The sequence below is a fragment of the Chelonia mydas genome, chromosome 2 (assembly GCF_015237465.2).
Source record: "Chelonia mydas isolate rCheMyd1 chromosome 2, rCheMyd1.pri.v2, whole genome shotgun sequence".
NCBI lineage: Eukaryota > Metazoa > Chordata > Testudines > Cheloniidae > Chelonia > Chelonia mydas.
The window spans coordinates 63875300-63893317 of NC_057850.1; the positions used below are offsets into that span (position 1 = coordinate 63875300).

Sequence of the window (18018 nt, forward strand, 5' to 3'; positions counted from 1 at the left end):
ACTGTATGCTGCCCAGAAGTAAGCACTCTGCTGGGGTGGGAAGGGCTGAGGCCTCCCCCCGCCTGGATGCACCCAGCCTACCCAAGTATGGGGAACACTGGACTAGGGAACAAGGAGGCCCCAGTCCCCCTGAAAAGCAGCAGTAGCAGGGGCTTACGAACAGGCAGTCGGCCCCATCAGCCTATTTGAAGGCCCCTTTCATCACCAACACAAGTATTACGATTATTTATTGTTTTTATTATCATCGCAGCTAGGAGGAGGACCCTGCTGTGATAGGTGCTGGAAAAACATAGAACAAAAAGACCTTGTCCCAAGGAGTTTCTAATCTAAGTAGGGGCAGAATCATGTGGGATGGAGTGGGGCCACTTCTGGGGTTCTCTGAGTGGGTGTGTCTAGGATCCTCAGCTGCCTTAATCCAACTCTGGTTAGGGGCAGTTGAGATTGTGAGGATATTTACAGGTATGAGGGGGAAGAAAGAATGAGGAGGAAACAGAGGTGGCGAGGGGGGACAGAGGTGGGGGGCTACGGGGAGAAGACCTGTGATCAGAGTAAGGTAAGAATCAGAGAAGTGTAGGACTGGAAAGGACCTCAAGTAGTCCTCTAGTTCAGCCCCCTGCACTCAAGGCAGGACTACATAATAACTAGACCATTCCTGACTGGTGTTTATCTAATGTGTTCTTAAAAACCTCCAGTGACAGAAATTCACAACCTCCCTAGGCAATTTATTCCAGCCCTTAACTACCCTGACAGTTAGGAGGTTTTTCCTAATGTCCAACCTAAAGGGCCCTCGCTGCAATTTAAGCCCATTGCGTCTGGCAAGAGTTCACTTCTGATCTCATATCTGCCTGTGAGCTGCTGCCCATGGGATGGCTTCAGTACAGCCCCAACACACACTCCCTGGCGGTTCTGCATTAACTAAATCTACCTGCAGTATAATCCTGCTTGCAGCATCGACAGACAGACGGACACAGGGACAGATACTATCAACAGTATCAGCCCTCTCCGTTTATAGCACCAGTATGCCTGTGTAGTACCTACCTGTCTGTCTACTCAGGCTATAGTCTCTCTCTCTCGACTTTCTCTCCACTATTGTCCTCACAACTGTGTCTCCAGGACGTCTCCGTATAGAGTATCCAGAGATTTAATCTGTCTAATCACCTCTGAGAGTTACACAGAGTGTTACAGTCCCACAACCCGCCCCCTCCCCACCCCCCGCGTGCTATGTGTATGCCACAGAAAGACACACACCGGCTGCTCTGCAAACCAAACCTCCAGCCACTGCTTGACACGCACAGCGCAGAGGGACACACGCACACATGCCCAGAGCGCGGCACACTAACCCCCCTCTCCCGCCCGAAGCGAACAGGCTTCCGCAAGGCAGCCCCGCTCAGAGAGGGACACCCCGGGACGCTCCGAGGGACACAGGAGGTGTGGAGGCGCTGCCCATGGCTGACAAGAGCTTCATTGAGAAACCCGAGTCCTTCCCGCAGAAGGAGGAGGCTTTGGAGTGGGGCTACGAGGAAGGTAAGGAGAGGGTGGGAAGGCAACGAGCTCCCCGTGCTGCTGGCTGGGGCTGAAGGAGGGAGAAGTTTCATTGTGTGGGGGAGAAAGGGACGTTTCACCTATGGAAAGGGCAGAGTACAGTGACATGCAGCCCATCATCACATCGTCTCCTCTTTAGTAGCTAAACTTTCAGGGTAATATCGAAGCTGAGATCATGGTGTCAAGGGGCACTGTCAACTTTCATTTGTCCCCAAATCCATATTTGGTACAAACACCCTTTTATGCAACATCAGGCCAATAGAAATATTTTCCCCATTAAACAAACAAACAAACAAAAACCTAACAGGAGAAATCAGGTATTTTAAAATAAATAAATATTCCTCTGCTGCGTTTAAAATCCAGACCCTGCAGCACTAAGAACCTGATAGTGAAACCAACTATAAAACAAAGTAGAACTGATTTAGTTGATTTCATTGTCCAAGTTCAGAGAAATGCAAAAAAGGCAAACTGATAATAAATTATGAGTAGCCAATGGGATTTTAAAAATGCATTCATTCATGTTGAACTATCGAAGATGCTATTAGTAACAGAGGTAAAAGAATTAGTTCGTTTGCGGCATTTTTTTGACAGTGTCCCTTTAAGTGAAGGGGTCTCTTCAATGATATATTTTTGCATGTATGTAAAGGTTAAAGCTGCATGTCCTTCACGAAAAGCAGTCATATTTTATTTCCACATGATAGTTTTTCATTTTATTTTTAGGAGTCGAGTGGGGTTTGATCTTTCCTGATGCTAATGGAGAATACCAGTCTCCTATTAACTTGAATTCAAGAGAAGCCAAATATGACCCCTCACTACTAGAAGTACGTTTATCACCAAACTATGTTGTTTGCCGTGACTGTGAAGTAATTAATGATGGGCATTCCATTCAAATTGTCCTTAAGTCAAAATCAGGTATGCTTAATCATTGTTTACATTTTTTTTCCAACACAATAAAATGGATGATAAAGTTTAGATTATCTTAAGCAATATTCTCTACACAGTAACTGAAATGAGAAAGAACATTCACTTCTATAAATGGGCTATGATCCAAATCCTGCATCATTTTAGTCAATAGGAGTTTTGCCACTGACTTTAATGGAAGCAGGAGTGAGCCTTGTGGGTAGCAGGATTGTTATGGTCCAAAACTGGACATTCATTTTTTGTGAAGCTCTTAGAAATCTAATAATTAATCCTTATGTCAAGAAAGTTTGCTGCTGTTAGAAATCTAATAATTAATCCTTATGTCAAGAAAGTTTGCTGATGCCAGCCTGGTTCACAGCATGCAGCATTGTTCAAAATTTCCGCTTATGATGGTGTGACCTAATTCGCTTGAGCCAACAGTGTCTGAAGTTTAGAAATTGTCCAGAATATAACTACGATGTTGTGGAACCCAAACTGTATTTTATATGTATGGCTGACAGAAACTGTGGACCTGATCCAAAGTCTATGGAAATCAACAGGAGTTTTCCATTGACTTCCATGGCTTTTGATGATGCATTATATGGATAACTGTGGACCTTGATGGTTCATTTAGGATAAGATGCTTGAATTATACTTAGGATGTTGATGGGCCTTCAATTTTAAAGGGTCAGTATTTACCAATAAAAATAATAGAAAGCAATAAAAACACGATTTCCAGCTTAACTGAAAGTTGAAATCCTGGATGTAGAATTCTGTGATCAGAACGTTGGGTCTGGTTGAGCTATGCTCAGTGCAGGACTTAAAAGTCAGGAGGGAAGGTGGAGAGAAGCAATCCTTTGTGGCCTTCCAGTCCTGTGGTAGATAGGACCCAGTTCAGACCCTGTATAAAGTTAGAGGAGTCTCAGAACTGTGCTGTCTGGTAACAGCCTTGTAGAGGCTGTTATGAAGCACAAGATTGCTAGAGCCCAAGGCCTTCCAGCCATGCTTTGTTCTGCCTGACATGCCACCTACTCAAAGCAGTCTGGGAAGGGTGGTGCAGAGCCAGCTCTATGCCAGCTGGTTATTCACCTGTGCTGGGGGAATCCCCAGCCAATGCCCTCTAATTTTTGACAGGCCATGTGTGCAAAAAAATTCTTCTGTGCAAATTTTTGACAGGCTGTGTGCACAAAATATTTCTTCTGTGCAAATTGTTGTGCTTCTGTGCACATTTTTGTGCACGTGGTGTTTAGGATCTGTGTGCATGCGCACACATGCACAGCTTAGAGGGAACAGTGTCCCCAGCTGCTCTGTTAGTGCAAAGAGGTCAGAGCAAGGGCTCAGGATCTGGCCTGTGATGTTTATTTTCATCAAACCAATAATATAGGTGGCAGATTTGTATAGTGGAAGGAGAAACAGGTGTGCAATGTATATCTTTGAGATGAACTTTAGTCTGTCAAGCTAGCACTAAGGATTAATGTTAATGTTCAGAAAGTATGGTGTTTACCATATTTTAACAAGGATGAAAACTTGCACAATGTGACCAGTCAGTTCACCACAGCAAGTGTTCTGGGGGCCATCAGTGGTACATGGGCCATAGTTTGGGAACTTCTGTTGGGGGATTTTTACAGAGAATTAAAAAGTAATACATGTCTGGATATGAGGTCCTTGAAAAGCAGTACAGTCACCTCTAGGTCACCAACGGGAATTCAGAATGATAGTGCCCAACTATAAGCTGGCAGTCTCAGTCAAGTCCCATCTTCTGTTCCTAGGTCTGCCACAGATTTCCTGTCACTTAATCTCTCTGTGCCCTGTTCTCCACCTGTAAAATCAGGATAGATGTTTCATTACAGGTGTATGTCTTCTGCCTCCAGGAGGGGGAAGAAGGAGTTAATAAGCTCCCTTAAGCTTAAAGACCAACGACAACAGAACACCTCTGTGTCCAGTTCACTAAACTGGCCAGACCTACGATCCTGCTGCAGCTCCCACAGCTTGCCACCTCACAGGGTGCTGTGAAGACAAATCTATTCAGCCAGCTATTTAATATATAATAAATGGGAGCTGCTGAGCACTGAGCACTTCTGAAAATATGGCCAATTAATGTATGAGAGGTTCCCCTATACATAGAGAAGTAGCCATAGAAAAGCCTACAAATATATAAAGTAGATGACTAAAATATATATTAAAATCAATGGTTATTCCATTTCAGACTATATGTTTTTCAGTTGTATCATTGCACAGTGCACATATTGTTGTCATCTATAGAGCTATCATTAATGATGGTTCTTTTGATCTTTAATTCAGAACATACATTCAGACTCTTCATTTGACTTTGTAAACATTTTACAGGTTGCATCCAGTTTCGGCACTGTGCATGTATGATATATAAGATGGAGGAAGCATGACTGACTTTATAATGGAGTAGAATAGATATGATTGAGAGCCTTCTTGAATATTTCAAAATATTTTCAAGGGTATTCTACTAGCAGAAACACTTCTCCTTTGACCACAATGGATGTCAAGTATACTCTACAAGGACAGACAGTTTCAGAATGATTTTCTGGTAGGGAATCGCACATTGCAGAGAGGCAAAGTGCTTATGAATATGTTCTATGCACTGACAATAAATACTCTTAACATGGGATGAGTATCATGAATTAAACCTCATAGATAGGTTTGGTGATGGTCCTGTAGATCCAAAACAATATTACAGTAGAGAGCACTTCCAGTTACACACACATAATGGGAATAATACTTCCTTTCACAAAAAAAAATCTGTGTTACTAAAGATATAATATTAATATAACACATTGTCAGATTTTGCTGTATTCTGGACATGTTGGTTTCCTCAATGTTTATCACATTAACAATGTAGTGCTTTGTCAATAGTGATATAGTTAAGAGGAATATAAGATGCAAATTTGAATCTACACATGCACTTTAGGACAGTCCTGCTATCTTACAACTGAAAGACTTTGTAACTGTGATGATGCTTAGCAAAGAGCATCAAAGCTTTATGTTCTGTCGATGTGGAAGACATACTAATCAGTATGGGTGACTTTGTCCTTTGTTGTAACTTATAGTAGAAATCTTAATTGGTGAGTTTTACCTCTGATATGTTACAATTCTTTTGGCAAACAGTTCAATATGATAATATTGTGTGTTAGTAGTATTTCACCATAGCTGGTGCTCCAAGCTGAAAATGAGATTGTATTTATTTAACATAGATAAAATTATTTAAGATTGTGGATCCTTTATTGCATAAAGCCCAGCATAATGCAACAAAAAACTATTTAATTTTCACTAATTTACTGGTCAAAGAGGGTCCGATGCAAAGTCTATTGAAGACAGTGAGAGATTAGAGTTTGAGCTTTGAAGCAGACCTGTAAGCACTCTAAGCTCCAAATCTGCCCTTGTATATGAGAACATTACTCCTGTTGACTTCCGTGAAGAGTTTTAAGCATGTATCTGAGGGCAATATTTGGTCCTAAGCAGCTTCAGGACTCATTGGACCAAACTCTGGCATGGATGGAAGTGAGGGCCAAAGTTTGGCTTCAGATATGTATACCTATGTGTATATCCCTTTGCAAAAAGATAGATCAATGTCAAATGTTCAAGTTATAATTTATACTGCTTTCCATCTCCTATGACTGGGGGATGGGTCTTTTTGTTGTTTAATTTTAAGGCATTATCCCACATTCACAACTGTGGCTTTTGGAAACAGCAATAAGAATATTCTGGCAGTCTAGAATACTGTGAAGCATCTTCCTAGTGGTTTACTTTAAGTAAATATAGTATAGTGTTGATATTGAATCTTAAGATTATTTATTACGAGCTCACAGAACACAAGGGCAACCTGTATCTCACAAGCCTGGCAGGTGGTGTCTATCAAAATATCATTATCTTACAAAACACTGGCAGCCAAGAATGCCAGAGTTTCATGACCAATTTCCGCACAATAAACACAGGTGATACAGGCGAGGCATTTGTACAGCTATGAGGCAATTATGCAGTTTGACACCAGAAGGAAACTGCATCATCTGGTTAGAACACAGAGCTACTGTTTGACTATCAGTCTATAAACGTATTCACTCTTTGGAGTGATAAGCATACAATGCTTTTATCTTGCAATATGACTAGCTGTTCCACCTTGCAAAACTCAGAATGCCGGATAATACCATTTTCATAGCCTTATATAACTGAGAATGAATTGGGATTCTGCAGATGCGTAGTAATACAGGAGAAAAGGCAGCAGGTATGTTAGCTTTGCTCCCATTTTCTCTAAGATAGAGAAATATCTCTATCTTATAGATATTTATACAGAAGTATACAGAAGTTTGCAACAATCTCCCAGTTGTTTGTGGACAATGTACTCAGCAGCTTGTTTGGTTGGAAAACTAAGTATGTCTTCATTTGTGTTCTTTTCCAGTGTTAGTAGGTGGGCCATTACCTCGGGGACATGAATTTGAACTACATGATGTTCAGTTTCACTGGGGGAGAGAAAACCAGCGTGGCTCTGAACACACTGTTAATTTTAAAGCTTTTCCCATGGAGGTAAGAGTGACATCGTATTGAAAAACACCTGCTCTATGCACAAGATGTTAAATCATTGCTTGATAACCTGGTAGTTCAAAACAGCATTTCTTTTTGCTCCGCATTTTTCCTTCGAAAATACCGTCTGCTGAAATGTGCTTTAGTGCCAGTAAATTGAGATTTGCGTCTTTAGTAATGTGCCTCTAGCATACATCGTATTGCATGATTAATTGGCCATAAAGTTAACTTGCAGAACTATTAACTTCTGTCTTAATAATATTAGCATTCTAACAAGATCTGCTATTTCAACACTTCCTATGTCACCTTGACTAATAGCTATAGTTGGGGGAAAATAGCTGCTGGAAGCCTTTCCATGGAAAATAATAATTTGGGGTAAACTTGTTTAAAAAAAGCATAAACAAATTGTTCATGAAAAGCTTTAGACATCTGAAAAGTGGAGAATATATGAAATTCTTATATATAATCATAGCATGGACTGAAGTTCAGCTTTGGAAAGAAGGGTAAAGGTGTACTGCAATCTTAAAATTTGAGCTGTTCCACAGATACTCAGCTTCATGTTCCACCATTGCAACTGTGCTGCAGAAGATCATTCCAGTATTTTCATTTACTGTGCACTTCATCTTTTGTATTATAAGGAGACTTTCATGCCTTTTTCCAGAGGTTTTAAAATTAGTTTTGCCTTGCTATTTATCATAATCCCTTAGAAGCTTGAAATGGAATTTCCTATCCATTTATGCTCTCCTCTTCAAGTGCTTGGGCATTTGTTACTGGCTGGTTACACATGGATCCCACCCTGCTGGAATAGAACTTTTTAAAAGAAAAAGGATAAAAATCAGCATTTATTTTAAAAATAAATATAAAAATCCACATGGAGTTGTGGAATAGGTGCAGGTTTAATGCGTAGCTTAAATAACTGGATTAGGAACATTGGTCATATCTTGGCCTCTGCTTTGACTGCTTTGCATCAGTCCACTGCAGAATTGGCTTCAGGAAAGTTACCCCTACATGGGGGACTCACCAGGTAATGTAGGGCCAAAGTAACAGCTTCTACACCACCTTTTACTGGACCCTGTATAGATGAATCTCCATGCCAAAGCAATTTCAGTGGCCCTTTGTGATGGTGGGCAACTGATGCAATATAAAGCAAACCTGCCCCCAGTAAGTTAATGTCCATTTAAAAAATAAATCAGTATGTAAAAAAGGGTCAGCATGGAGGCAAACCATGAAAAAGGTCCAGGGATTAGCCAGCAGATCTGATCAGCCTCTATGGGAACCCATGATAAGCCTCCTTTAAGGGCAGCATGACAGCTGTACTAAAAATGCCTGACAAAGTGAGGGATGTCAAACCAAGATTTCATTACAGTTAGCACAGAAGTGTGTATATAGATCTATAGAAGAGCAGGCTGGCTTCCACCTCATCTCTTGCATCAAAGCTGTTTTTGGTTAAGTTCTGATCCTAGGATCTTGGCTACTGGTGACAGTAGGGTAGGTCTAATGGCTGGAAGTTAAGACTTATTTATCTATTTAAAATACATTGTAAAAGCAGCATAAATGTGCAGCCTTACACACAGGTCCCCAAGTAGATTACTCTTCTCTTGGGGAAAGTTACCATTCTGGGGTTAGAAGTCATGTACAGACAGATATACAGGCTGTAACCCCATGTCCCTTATTCCCATACTATCCTGCTTTGACAGCCTGTAGATTGACTTCTTTGCATGTCTTTCGGGGAGATTGAGATGGTGGAGGAACCACATTCTCTGTAGAAAATTTCTGCTCCATGTTCCCCTTCTACCTGTGAGTTTTCTAGTCTTAGGCATACAGGGCAGCTAAATTTTGTCCAAATATCATACTGTAAAACTTGAGGAGGGTGAAAGTAGGTGCTCATGACAAATATATATGTTCCTTCAATAGTATAATCTATGTCACAGCTTACAGAACACAGGATTCTAACCACTGTCTTCATTCCGGGGATTTCCACAGATCACTTTTATCAAGAACAGTCACTTTGATCGTTAAAGCTATATTCTTGCCTGTTACACTGGCATCTTTTTGTGCGGGAGCTGGTGGTCGTAGTATGTATTTTAGGGCCTCATTTTCAGCAGGTTGGTAGGTAACAGTAATTTAATGTGTACAGTAATGGGTAGTGATAGGTGTCAATCCAGTTTCATACCCATCTGTGGAGTGTGTGTTCTCGTCCTGTAGTGTGTATGTGTAAATGCAAGCCTGAGAATCAGGCCCTTGATAGCTGTGCCTGGCTTTTCTGCTAGAAGAGAATATCTGCCCCAACTGCTGATTTTTGCCTTAGAAACCCAAAATACATTTCTGTCACTGATAATAAAAAGCATTGGATGATAAGACCTTCAGGAGGACACAAACCAAGTGTTTGAACGAATGATAAACAAAACTGCATGGTTTTTACTAAATCTTTTAGCAACACACCAAACTGGGACCACACTGTAATCGCTATTATTCCATTAAAATCCCGAGTAATTCCATTGAAGCCAACGTAGTAACTCTGGATTTCAACTGATATAGCTGATATGAGTATCTGGCTCTCTGTATTTACGATCAGAGCAGCAGTTTGATCTTGAATTATGACTCTATGATATAGGAACCATCCTATACACCCTGACATTAATAAACTGGGCCAGCTATTACAGAACAGCTACAGAATATCAGTGTAACAACCCTTGTAAAGTCTGACTTTAGAAAGGAATGTTACTTCTCAATGTTTGGAAGAGGATTACTGTATAGTTCCTTCCTCTGGTTCTTTACCCTTGATATCATAACTATTAGCTAGAAATTAAGCAATATCCTGTATCTCTAAGTGTAACAATCTATTATTTTCTAACTAGACATCTTGGAATCTTGTACAGGGTTAGGACATTACTGTTCATGGCTAAATAGATTAGCAAATTAGGCTTGTACTGTGACCTCTGGGACGAATACTTGAGATCATTTACAATGTTGTTTTAATAAAACGGCTGTTTATGTGACTCAGAGGCTAAGTTCATTGTTATTTTTATTATTATCAGAAATTTGGTAAAGTCTTGTTTTTTCAGCTTCCGTAAGGGAAGAAGTCAAAATGTTGACTTTAATATATTTGTTATCATTTTAATTGAAACACTTTTAGTTGCAATAACCAAGAAAAGCCAGACAAAGCAGCAAACTGCAGGCAAAGCGGCAAACTGCAGTCTAATGTAAACATTGTAACACCTTTTAAAATATGTACTGTACATGCTGTTCACAATCCTCCTCCCTTTGTTCCTGCAAAGAAATACAATGCCCAACCTTCCCTTGCAGCCAAAGACTGGGAGGAGGTATTTCATACAGGCTTCCTCAGAAATCATATGCAGTATTCTACTGAGCACACTCAGGGATACTTTACTCTCTCAGGCTGCTGATGCTACATGTTTGATAAAGAGCTCAACAATAGAAGATTAGGGTCTAGTTCCATTTCCTTGAAAGATACAAAGGCTAGATTGTGACATGGAGTACACACCTATACAGGGGAGAAAAGGGAGTAAAAGCTACGCTTCTACCTGTGCATGAACTACCCAAGCCTTGAGTGTGGAGATGAACGAGTAAGTGGGTGCTGAACCTCCTTACTCTTCACCCCCTCCAGAAGGTGAGTGGGGAATGGGAAGGAAGGGGTGGCGAATGTGTGGAACCTTGATTCTCCCCCTCCTACTTCTTGCCTGGTGCAGGGATGGAGGTTAGCAATTTACTGCTGATATAGGCCGACAGCAAATTACCACCCTACTGGAGCAAGGGAGAAGTATGGAGGGAATTGTGCCTGAGAGGTGTCTCTGAATGTCCTAGTATGTCCCTGAACTTGTCCGAGGATGGCGTAGCTTACGCACTTGTACTTGCTCAGGACTGGGCCAAACAGCACAATTTAACCCTAAAAGAACAACTAATTTTTAGAGTCAAACACAGGAAGCTGCTATAAAATAAAACTGACACTGGTCAAAAATGGGTCCTCACAATGCTAGCAGCTTGACTGGGAGCAGAGTGGAGAATTCTGTAGAATCCATCCCTTTAAAATATTGGCTGATGTTAGCTTGTTCTGTGCACACATTACTAGCCAGCTGCAGTATGTTTTTTCCAACCTTGTGCAAGCTATCAGTGGAAGGGAATAAGCTGCAAATCATTTCCAAGCCTTTCCAAGATGTAGAGGAAGAGAAAAACCTTCCCTTTTGCTGTCATAAATTTTCAATTAAAAAAAACCCACAAAACCTCACAGTTGCCTGCAGAGTCCGAATGAGTTTTGAACAGCAAAGCCAAACAAAAGTAAAAAATAAAATAAAATAGAATAGTCTTTTGAGTAATGTAATATAAAACAAACTCATTTATTCTGTAGTATTTTTCATCATGACAATAACTATCACTAAAAGTGCTGTAATAAATACGTAAAACTCACCCAGTCTAAATGAAACAATTAGATATTCTTTTGCTCATCTGAAATGATGCCATCTTAAGTATTTAATTGAGACAAAGTACTATTTTATGGCTTCAGACTAAAATTATGATATTACATTTCTCTCCCTCAAGCATCTTCAGCATCTGTTTAGTAATACATAGTGTTTGGTTCTTTGGATTTTTTTAATGAGCACAGCTTTCAAATCAGATATATAGACTGTACCAATCTGCCCTCTTTCATTTCTGTGGGAAAAAATTCCATGCCTCTAATGCACAGGTTTATACTGAACTTTACATTAATCTTAAAATGTCTGAATTAGGTTTTGTTAAAGCATTTTTGGACCAAATTCTGCTAACCTTTGGTATGTCTACACTGCAATAAAACACCTGTGGATGGCTCATGTCAGTCGGCTTGGGCTTGGGCTGCAGGGCTATAAAATTGCAGTAGAGATGTTTGGGCTGATGCTGGAGCCTGGGTTCTGGGACCCTGAGCGGGGTGGGTCCCAGAGCCCAATCTCCAGCCTGAGCCCAAATGACTATACTGCAGTTTTGTAGCTCCACATCTGAGGCCCTATAAGCCCAAGTCAACTGACATGGGCCATCTGTGAGTGTTTTATTGTAATGTAGACAAGCCCTTGAGTGAAATTCACCCCTTATTTGGCATATATGTATAGGGTGACCAGACATTCTGTTTTTAAAGGGACAGTCCCATATTTAAGCCCTCCTGCAGGTGTCCCAACTTTTTCTTAAAAAAAGACAAATTATCCCATATTTTTTGTCTCCCCTGCCCCCATCAGTACTGGCGGGTCCTGCTGCTGGCTGGATCTTTGATCACCATCCGCCCGCCCACCAGCAGTGAGCTGGGGGGAGGTCCAGTGGGGGTGGGTGTACAAGGCTGGTGGTGGGGCTGGCTGCTCCCCATGCTGGTCTGTCAGCACAGCCCCTGTTGCATGCTGGCTCTTGGTCATCAGGGCCCCGCCCCTCCCCACCCCCATCCCATTTCCGGCCAGCACTGGCTGCACACTGTGATAACTGGTGAGTGTGGGAAGGTGCCAAGCGTCAGCCTCTGCTACCCAACCATCAGCCCTTTACGCGTTCCCCCCTTGCTGTCTTCTCCTTGATTTGCCATTTCACACCCCCCAGCCCCACTGCTCCTCCATATCCCCTCCCGCCCATGCGGGATGCATCCTGTTCCCAGCAGTGTGCAGAGAACCAGCCCCTGGTTGGAGCGCTCAGCTCATCAGCAGCCTGGCCAGCAGGCTCCTTCCTTCCCCCACTGCCTCTGGCTGGGCAGGCCCCCCCAGGAAAGCCCAAGACCCTCCGGCCTGGGGCGCTGGCCAGGAGGAGCCAAGCCCTGCATGGACCAAACCCCCTGCACAGAGCTGGCATGGGGAAGCCTCTCCGTCCCTCAGCTAAGCTCTGGAGTGTGTGTGTGGGAAAGCGATTTCCAGCCTGTTCACACCCTAGACCTGCAGGCTCCACAGCAGGCCCTGCGGCAGGGGCTTAGCACCCTCTTTACCTGTTCCCCCTCCACCCCTGCCCTGGGTCCTTCCCCACAGGGAGTGCAGGGCTGCTGCTCTATCCCCTAGTCACTCTCCTCTGCTGAGCCACCTCTCTGGCCGGGTTAGCTGAAGCCCCTGCAGTCAGGTTCCCTGGGCTCTGGTGCACAATGCAGCCATAGGGCTTAAGCCCTCCCTGCCCACGCTGTAGCTGGGGGACAGGAGGCGGCTAGGTTATGTCAGTAGCCAGCAGCAGCCTGGAGGTGTTAGCTGCCTTTCAACGCTGTGTGGGCAGGAAGGAACAAGCTGCTTCCAACCACAGGGGAGCGAGGTGGAGAGAAGAGATGAGCTCTGTGAAGACCCAGTCCAGGTCATCCCTTCCCCCCTCCTGCCCCTGCGGCTGGAAGCAGCTCCTGTCCCTTCCCTATGGCACAGTGCCGAAAGGTTGCTGCTGGACACATCCTGGTGTGAACCCTAGGAGAAATCTGGGGAGAGGAAGCATGTGACCCCGCGTGCCCCCCCATGAGTTGCCTTGGGAGATGTGGCGCCATGTACCAGGAGAGGCGGGTCCATTTTGGGGGCCCAGCGAGCCATGGAGAATGGAGAGCGCCGGGCAGGGAGGGTCGGGTCAGTCGGTCACCCCCCACCCTCGTGTGAGGGAGGTGTACATGAGTGTGTATGTGTGTTACCTCTCCCTGTGTGAACCCTAAAGCCTTAAAGATAAGAAGATAAATAACAAGAATCCAACTATGCAGTATTCAGAGGTGAAAGTAAACTGGTACGGTCCGGTACGACATACCAGCAAGAGCCAGTACGCCGTGCCGGACCGGACTGGCTTCCCCGGCCGTGATTTAAAGGGCCGGGTTCCAGCCGCTGCAGGGAGCCCTGTGCTCTTTAAAGTGCCACTGGAGCTCCGGCAGGTGGGCTTGGGCGGGGATTTAAAGGGCCCGATGCACCTGCCACTGAGGGGAGCCCCAGGCCCTTTAAAGCACGGCCCAAGCCCCGCTGCTGGAGCCCCAGGGTAGCGGCGGCAGGGCTCCTGAAGTGATTTAAAGGGCTCAGAGCTCCGTGGCGGCAGGAGCCCTGGGCCCTTTAATTCGCCCCTGAGCCCCGGGGCTACCAGCTGCCTCTGCAGCTGGTAGTTCTGGGTGATCTAAAGGCCCTGGGGCTCCCAGACACAGCCGGAGCCCCAGGGCCTTTAAATCTTGATTTAAAGGCCCAGCCTCTTCCGGTTGAGGCCACGCCTCTTCTGGTTGAGGCCACACCCCCGCTCAGGACTCCAGCATACCGGTAAGTCTTTTAAGTTACTTTCACTCCTGGCAGTATTTCTTTTTGACAGGGGCTCAGACATCTTGATGTTAATTTGAACATTTGTACTGCATAGTTCTGATTGCCATTGAGTTCGCTTGAATATGAGTAATTTTACCAGGTATTCCGTATTCAGCATAGGGAAATATGGTTACCCTAAATATGTAGTTCAGAGGCCTTTGTGCTGTTTATTTTATTCAATGATTTATTGCCTCATTTGTAAATTTGCTTGATAAACCAAAGCAAACACAAACAAAATACATGTAATTGTAACACAGGGTCGGCAATCTCTACTCCTCTCCATGCACACACAAATCCTACTCCCTTTACCTCACACAAATACACCCGTCAACCTCTTTGAGTCTGGTGAGAGGAGTAAGGCAAGCAGGCCCATATTAACAACACTTTTTCTGAGATTAGGCACCAATCTTGCACCATTGAAATCAGTGGGAGTTTTGCCATTAACTTTAATGTGACTATGATCTGGGCCATAAACTCAAATGGGAATGTTTTAAACACAGGCCTACATCTCATTCACCTCAATGATCTCATTGATTTCCTGCTTGTAAAGGATGGAATTCACTTCTTTGCAGAGGGGCAGCACAAAGCCTATGAATTGCTTAAGATCCATTTACGATCTCAAAATAAGGGGGTGAATTTCACTTTTTACAAGCAGGAGTTGGCTCAGAGTGCTTTAACAAAACTTAATTCTGCTATTTTAATTTTAAATTTTAGGTTTTTCTGCTTATAATTTTTAAGAAGTATTTTTAATAAAGTTCCCTAATAGAATATTAACTTAATAGTCAAATAACTAAATGACTGTTCAGTCTAGCATCATTGTTGACTAGTAACGTAAGTAGTGTTTAGTGTTTTTTATGACTAACAACTATTCTTTTATTCACAACCGGATCCAGATTCAAACCATCACTAGTGAAAAAGAAATACACTATTTTACCTCTTATATAGAATACAGGTATAATTATAATATGTACCCCTTACACACACTTTATGAATCAGGCTGATTCCTGGTACAACTCCAGAGTCATCACTGGAGTTACACTGGGGGTTGAATCTAGCTGAAGCTCTGCAAAAAAAGTATTTTCCAGCAGTTTTTCACTTAGTATGAACTTCAGATTTTCCCCTTATTTACTAGTTTGTGTTTTGTTTTTGGCTGTTGTGCAAAACTGGAAACCCTCTCTCCCCCTCTCAGTAGACCAAAGAGAAACTGACAAAATGAAATAAATCATTGCCATAATTTTAAAAGTAATATGAGCAGCATATGATTCCTGAAATAGCTTTGTTACCAGTTGCTAAGCTCTTTCATCATGAGATTTGTTATTGTTGTTGACAGATAATTTGATCCAAATGATCACTCACAGTCCCTAAATTGTACTTTGATTCTAGGTAATTCACCAACATGAACACCGAGTGCTTATGGCTTTGCTCAGTCACACATAGTTTATACTTTGCAAAGAATATATCTAACAACTATGTACAGTATTGCAGTGTTGATTCATACGGCACACCAGCTGCATTAATGGTTGATATGCTAGCAGGCCGGCATGGCTTTGATATAGTCGGATGTAGGGAGAATTGCTTCTTCCAGCTCTTTGAAAGAAGGGTATTGATGCACTTATGTTGAATGTGTCTGGGGCCTTCTTTGTGAGCAAAAACTACAATTTAATCCAGGGGTGATGCTGGGAAGACATACAAGATACTACTCAGCCACCACCATTTAAGAGAAAAGTCACCAGCAGGCTAATCCCAAACAGCTCATTGCCCATCTGCTCCCTTTTCCAGGGATTTTCCTGTTTTTGCCCAATCGTGCAGCAGATGCTCTTGAGTCTCATGCACACCTGAGAATCTTTTGTGCTGGTTACTGCAATAGTTCCTCTGAAGCACCACTGTTACCAGTACAAAGGATTCTGGTATGCATTTAAGAAATGGAAGGTCCCCACTACAGATAAATCAGCCAGAAAGCAAGATACCCTTTTGGGTAAGAAATGACACGCAGGGAATGTTTGGTAGAAGGAAATGAGTAGCAAGACATGGAAGAGGTCTGTGGTTGAGGGCTAGTTTTTGCCTAGAAGGCCAACACACTAGGACCAAATCTTGTTGTATTCACTTAGGGCTAGGCTGTTGCACTTAGCCACAGTGTGTAGTAAAGGCTGATCTGGAACTGCACCATCCTAGGGGGAGCACTGAAGGTGGAGAGCAGGGACTGCATTCATGGCATCTCTATGGAAGTGCAAGGCATGGAAGCACTATTATCCCCAGTGTATAGATGGAAAATTGGCTAAATGACTTGGCCAGTGTCTTACAGAATGTCTGTCAAATGACTAACTAAATGGCAACAGAACCCAGATTCATAGATGCTCAGAAACTGCTCAGAAACTGCTGAGGCACTCAGATACTACAGTATCTAGATACATAAATACTAGAGTCGGTAACATTTTTTTTTCCAGTGGAAGAGTTTTCCTTTGGAAAATGCTGATTTGATTAAATTGAAATGTTTTGTGGGAATGTATCGATTTCATTGACATTTTTGACCAAAAATTATCGAAACATTTTATTTGGGTAAAGTCAAAATCTTTAGTTTCCATATGGCCAAAGCACTTCATTTCAACATTATTGTTTCAACTTTTATGCTGTATGAAGTTCAATATAACATACTGTAATATAGTCAAAATAATAAAGTCAAAATGAAACATTTTCGTAAGATCATTTAGATATTTCTGAAATGAAAATTTTCCCACTTTGTGGAAAACGTCTTTTCATTATGATTTAGGATGAATGGAAATTTTGAAATGTCAGAATTCCTCATGGATTTAAAATTCTGAGTTTCAACCAGCTCTAATAAGTATCTATATAGACAGACCATTCTCCTGAGTCCCAATCTAGTACCTTAATCACAGACTATCTCAGAGAAAAGTCATTACACAATACTAATGCAGCATGTAAAACTGCAATTCAACAGCAGGCTATTAAAGATACACAATGAAGATTATTATTGTTGGAAACATGGGCAGTATTGAGCAGAAAATTGTTCTGAGCTTCCTTGAAGTGTGTATTATTTAAGTATAACTGCTCATTGGAGAGAAATGAAGATTATGTTTGGAAAATAACCTACTCTTGCTGTTACTGTCATCCATTTAGGAAGAACCTCTGGTCACCTTACAGCAAATATCAAACCAATTATCTGTAAAAATGAAATAAATCAGATGGGAGTGATCATTTTGTTATTCTGCCTTCATTAGATAAATCTATGTATAAAAATAAAATCAGTGAGATTAAGAGCCCCCGTCCTGCAGCCCTTGTTTAAATGACTAATCCTTCCTTAGGTGAATAGTCTGGTTTTAAATCCCTGGAAATTAATGCCAGTTACCTTAGGCCCACTGATTTCATTTGGGAAGCTGGTCGTATGAATAAATTTTCCAGAATTACTCTCTTAAATCACACCTCTCCATGTTTTCTTTGAAGCTTAGAAAACTGGTGGCTCTGATAGCACACAATATAGTTAACTCTTCCACAAGACGCAGTAAACTTGTATGCATTAATAATCATTTATATTAATCCAGTCCTCTTGCCAGGTTTTGGTCTCTCAAAGCTTAAAAATAATATATCAACACACACACACACACACGCATACACATGAACCAGCAAGACATAGCAAAAACAGAGTGGAGAGACTTTTACAGAAATCCTCATCTTTCCCACACCCCCCCCTCCTAGTCATCCTAACTTAGAGGTAGTGGGAGGCCAGCCTGGAGTGCACTGTGCTTCGGCTGTCTCCAGC

General features: G+C 42.4%; 1 protein-coding gene across 3 annotated transcripts in view; it reads left to right on the top strand.

Moving 5' to 3' along the window:
* Positions 1 to 1217: 1217 nt before the first annotated feature.
* Positions 1218 to 18018, top strand: part of CA8 (carbonic anhydrase 8) — a 49615-nt gene continuing 32814 nt past the window's right edge. The window contains exons 1-3 of one of the 3 annotated variants that reach the window (XM_007059462.4): positions 1218 to 1524; positions 2263 to 2454; positions 6869 to 6993. In XM_007059462.4, coding sequence (XP_007059524.3) covers positions 1317 to 1524; positions 2263 to 2454; positions 6869 to 6993 — 525 coding nt within the window. In that variant the 5' untranslated portion in view covers positions 1218 to 1316. The remainder of the gene's footprint in view (positions 1525 to 2262; positions 2455 to 6868; positions 6994 to 18018) is intronic. The other 2 variants (XR_006288513.1, XM_037892566.2) reach the window with 2 other exon arrangements.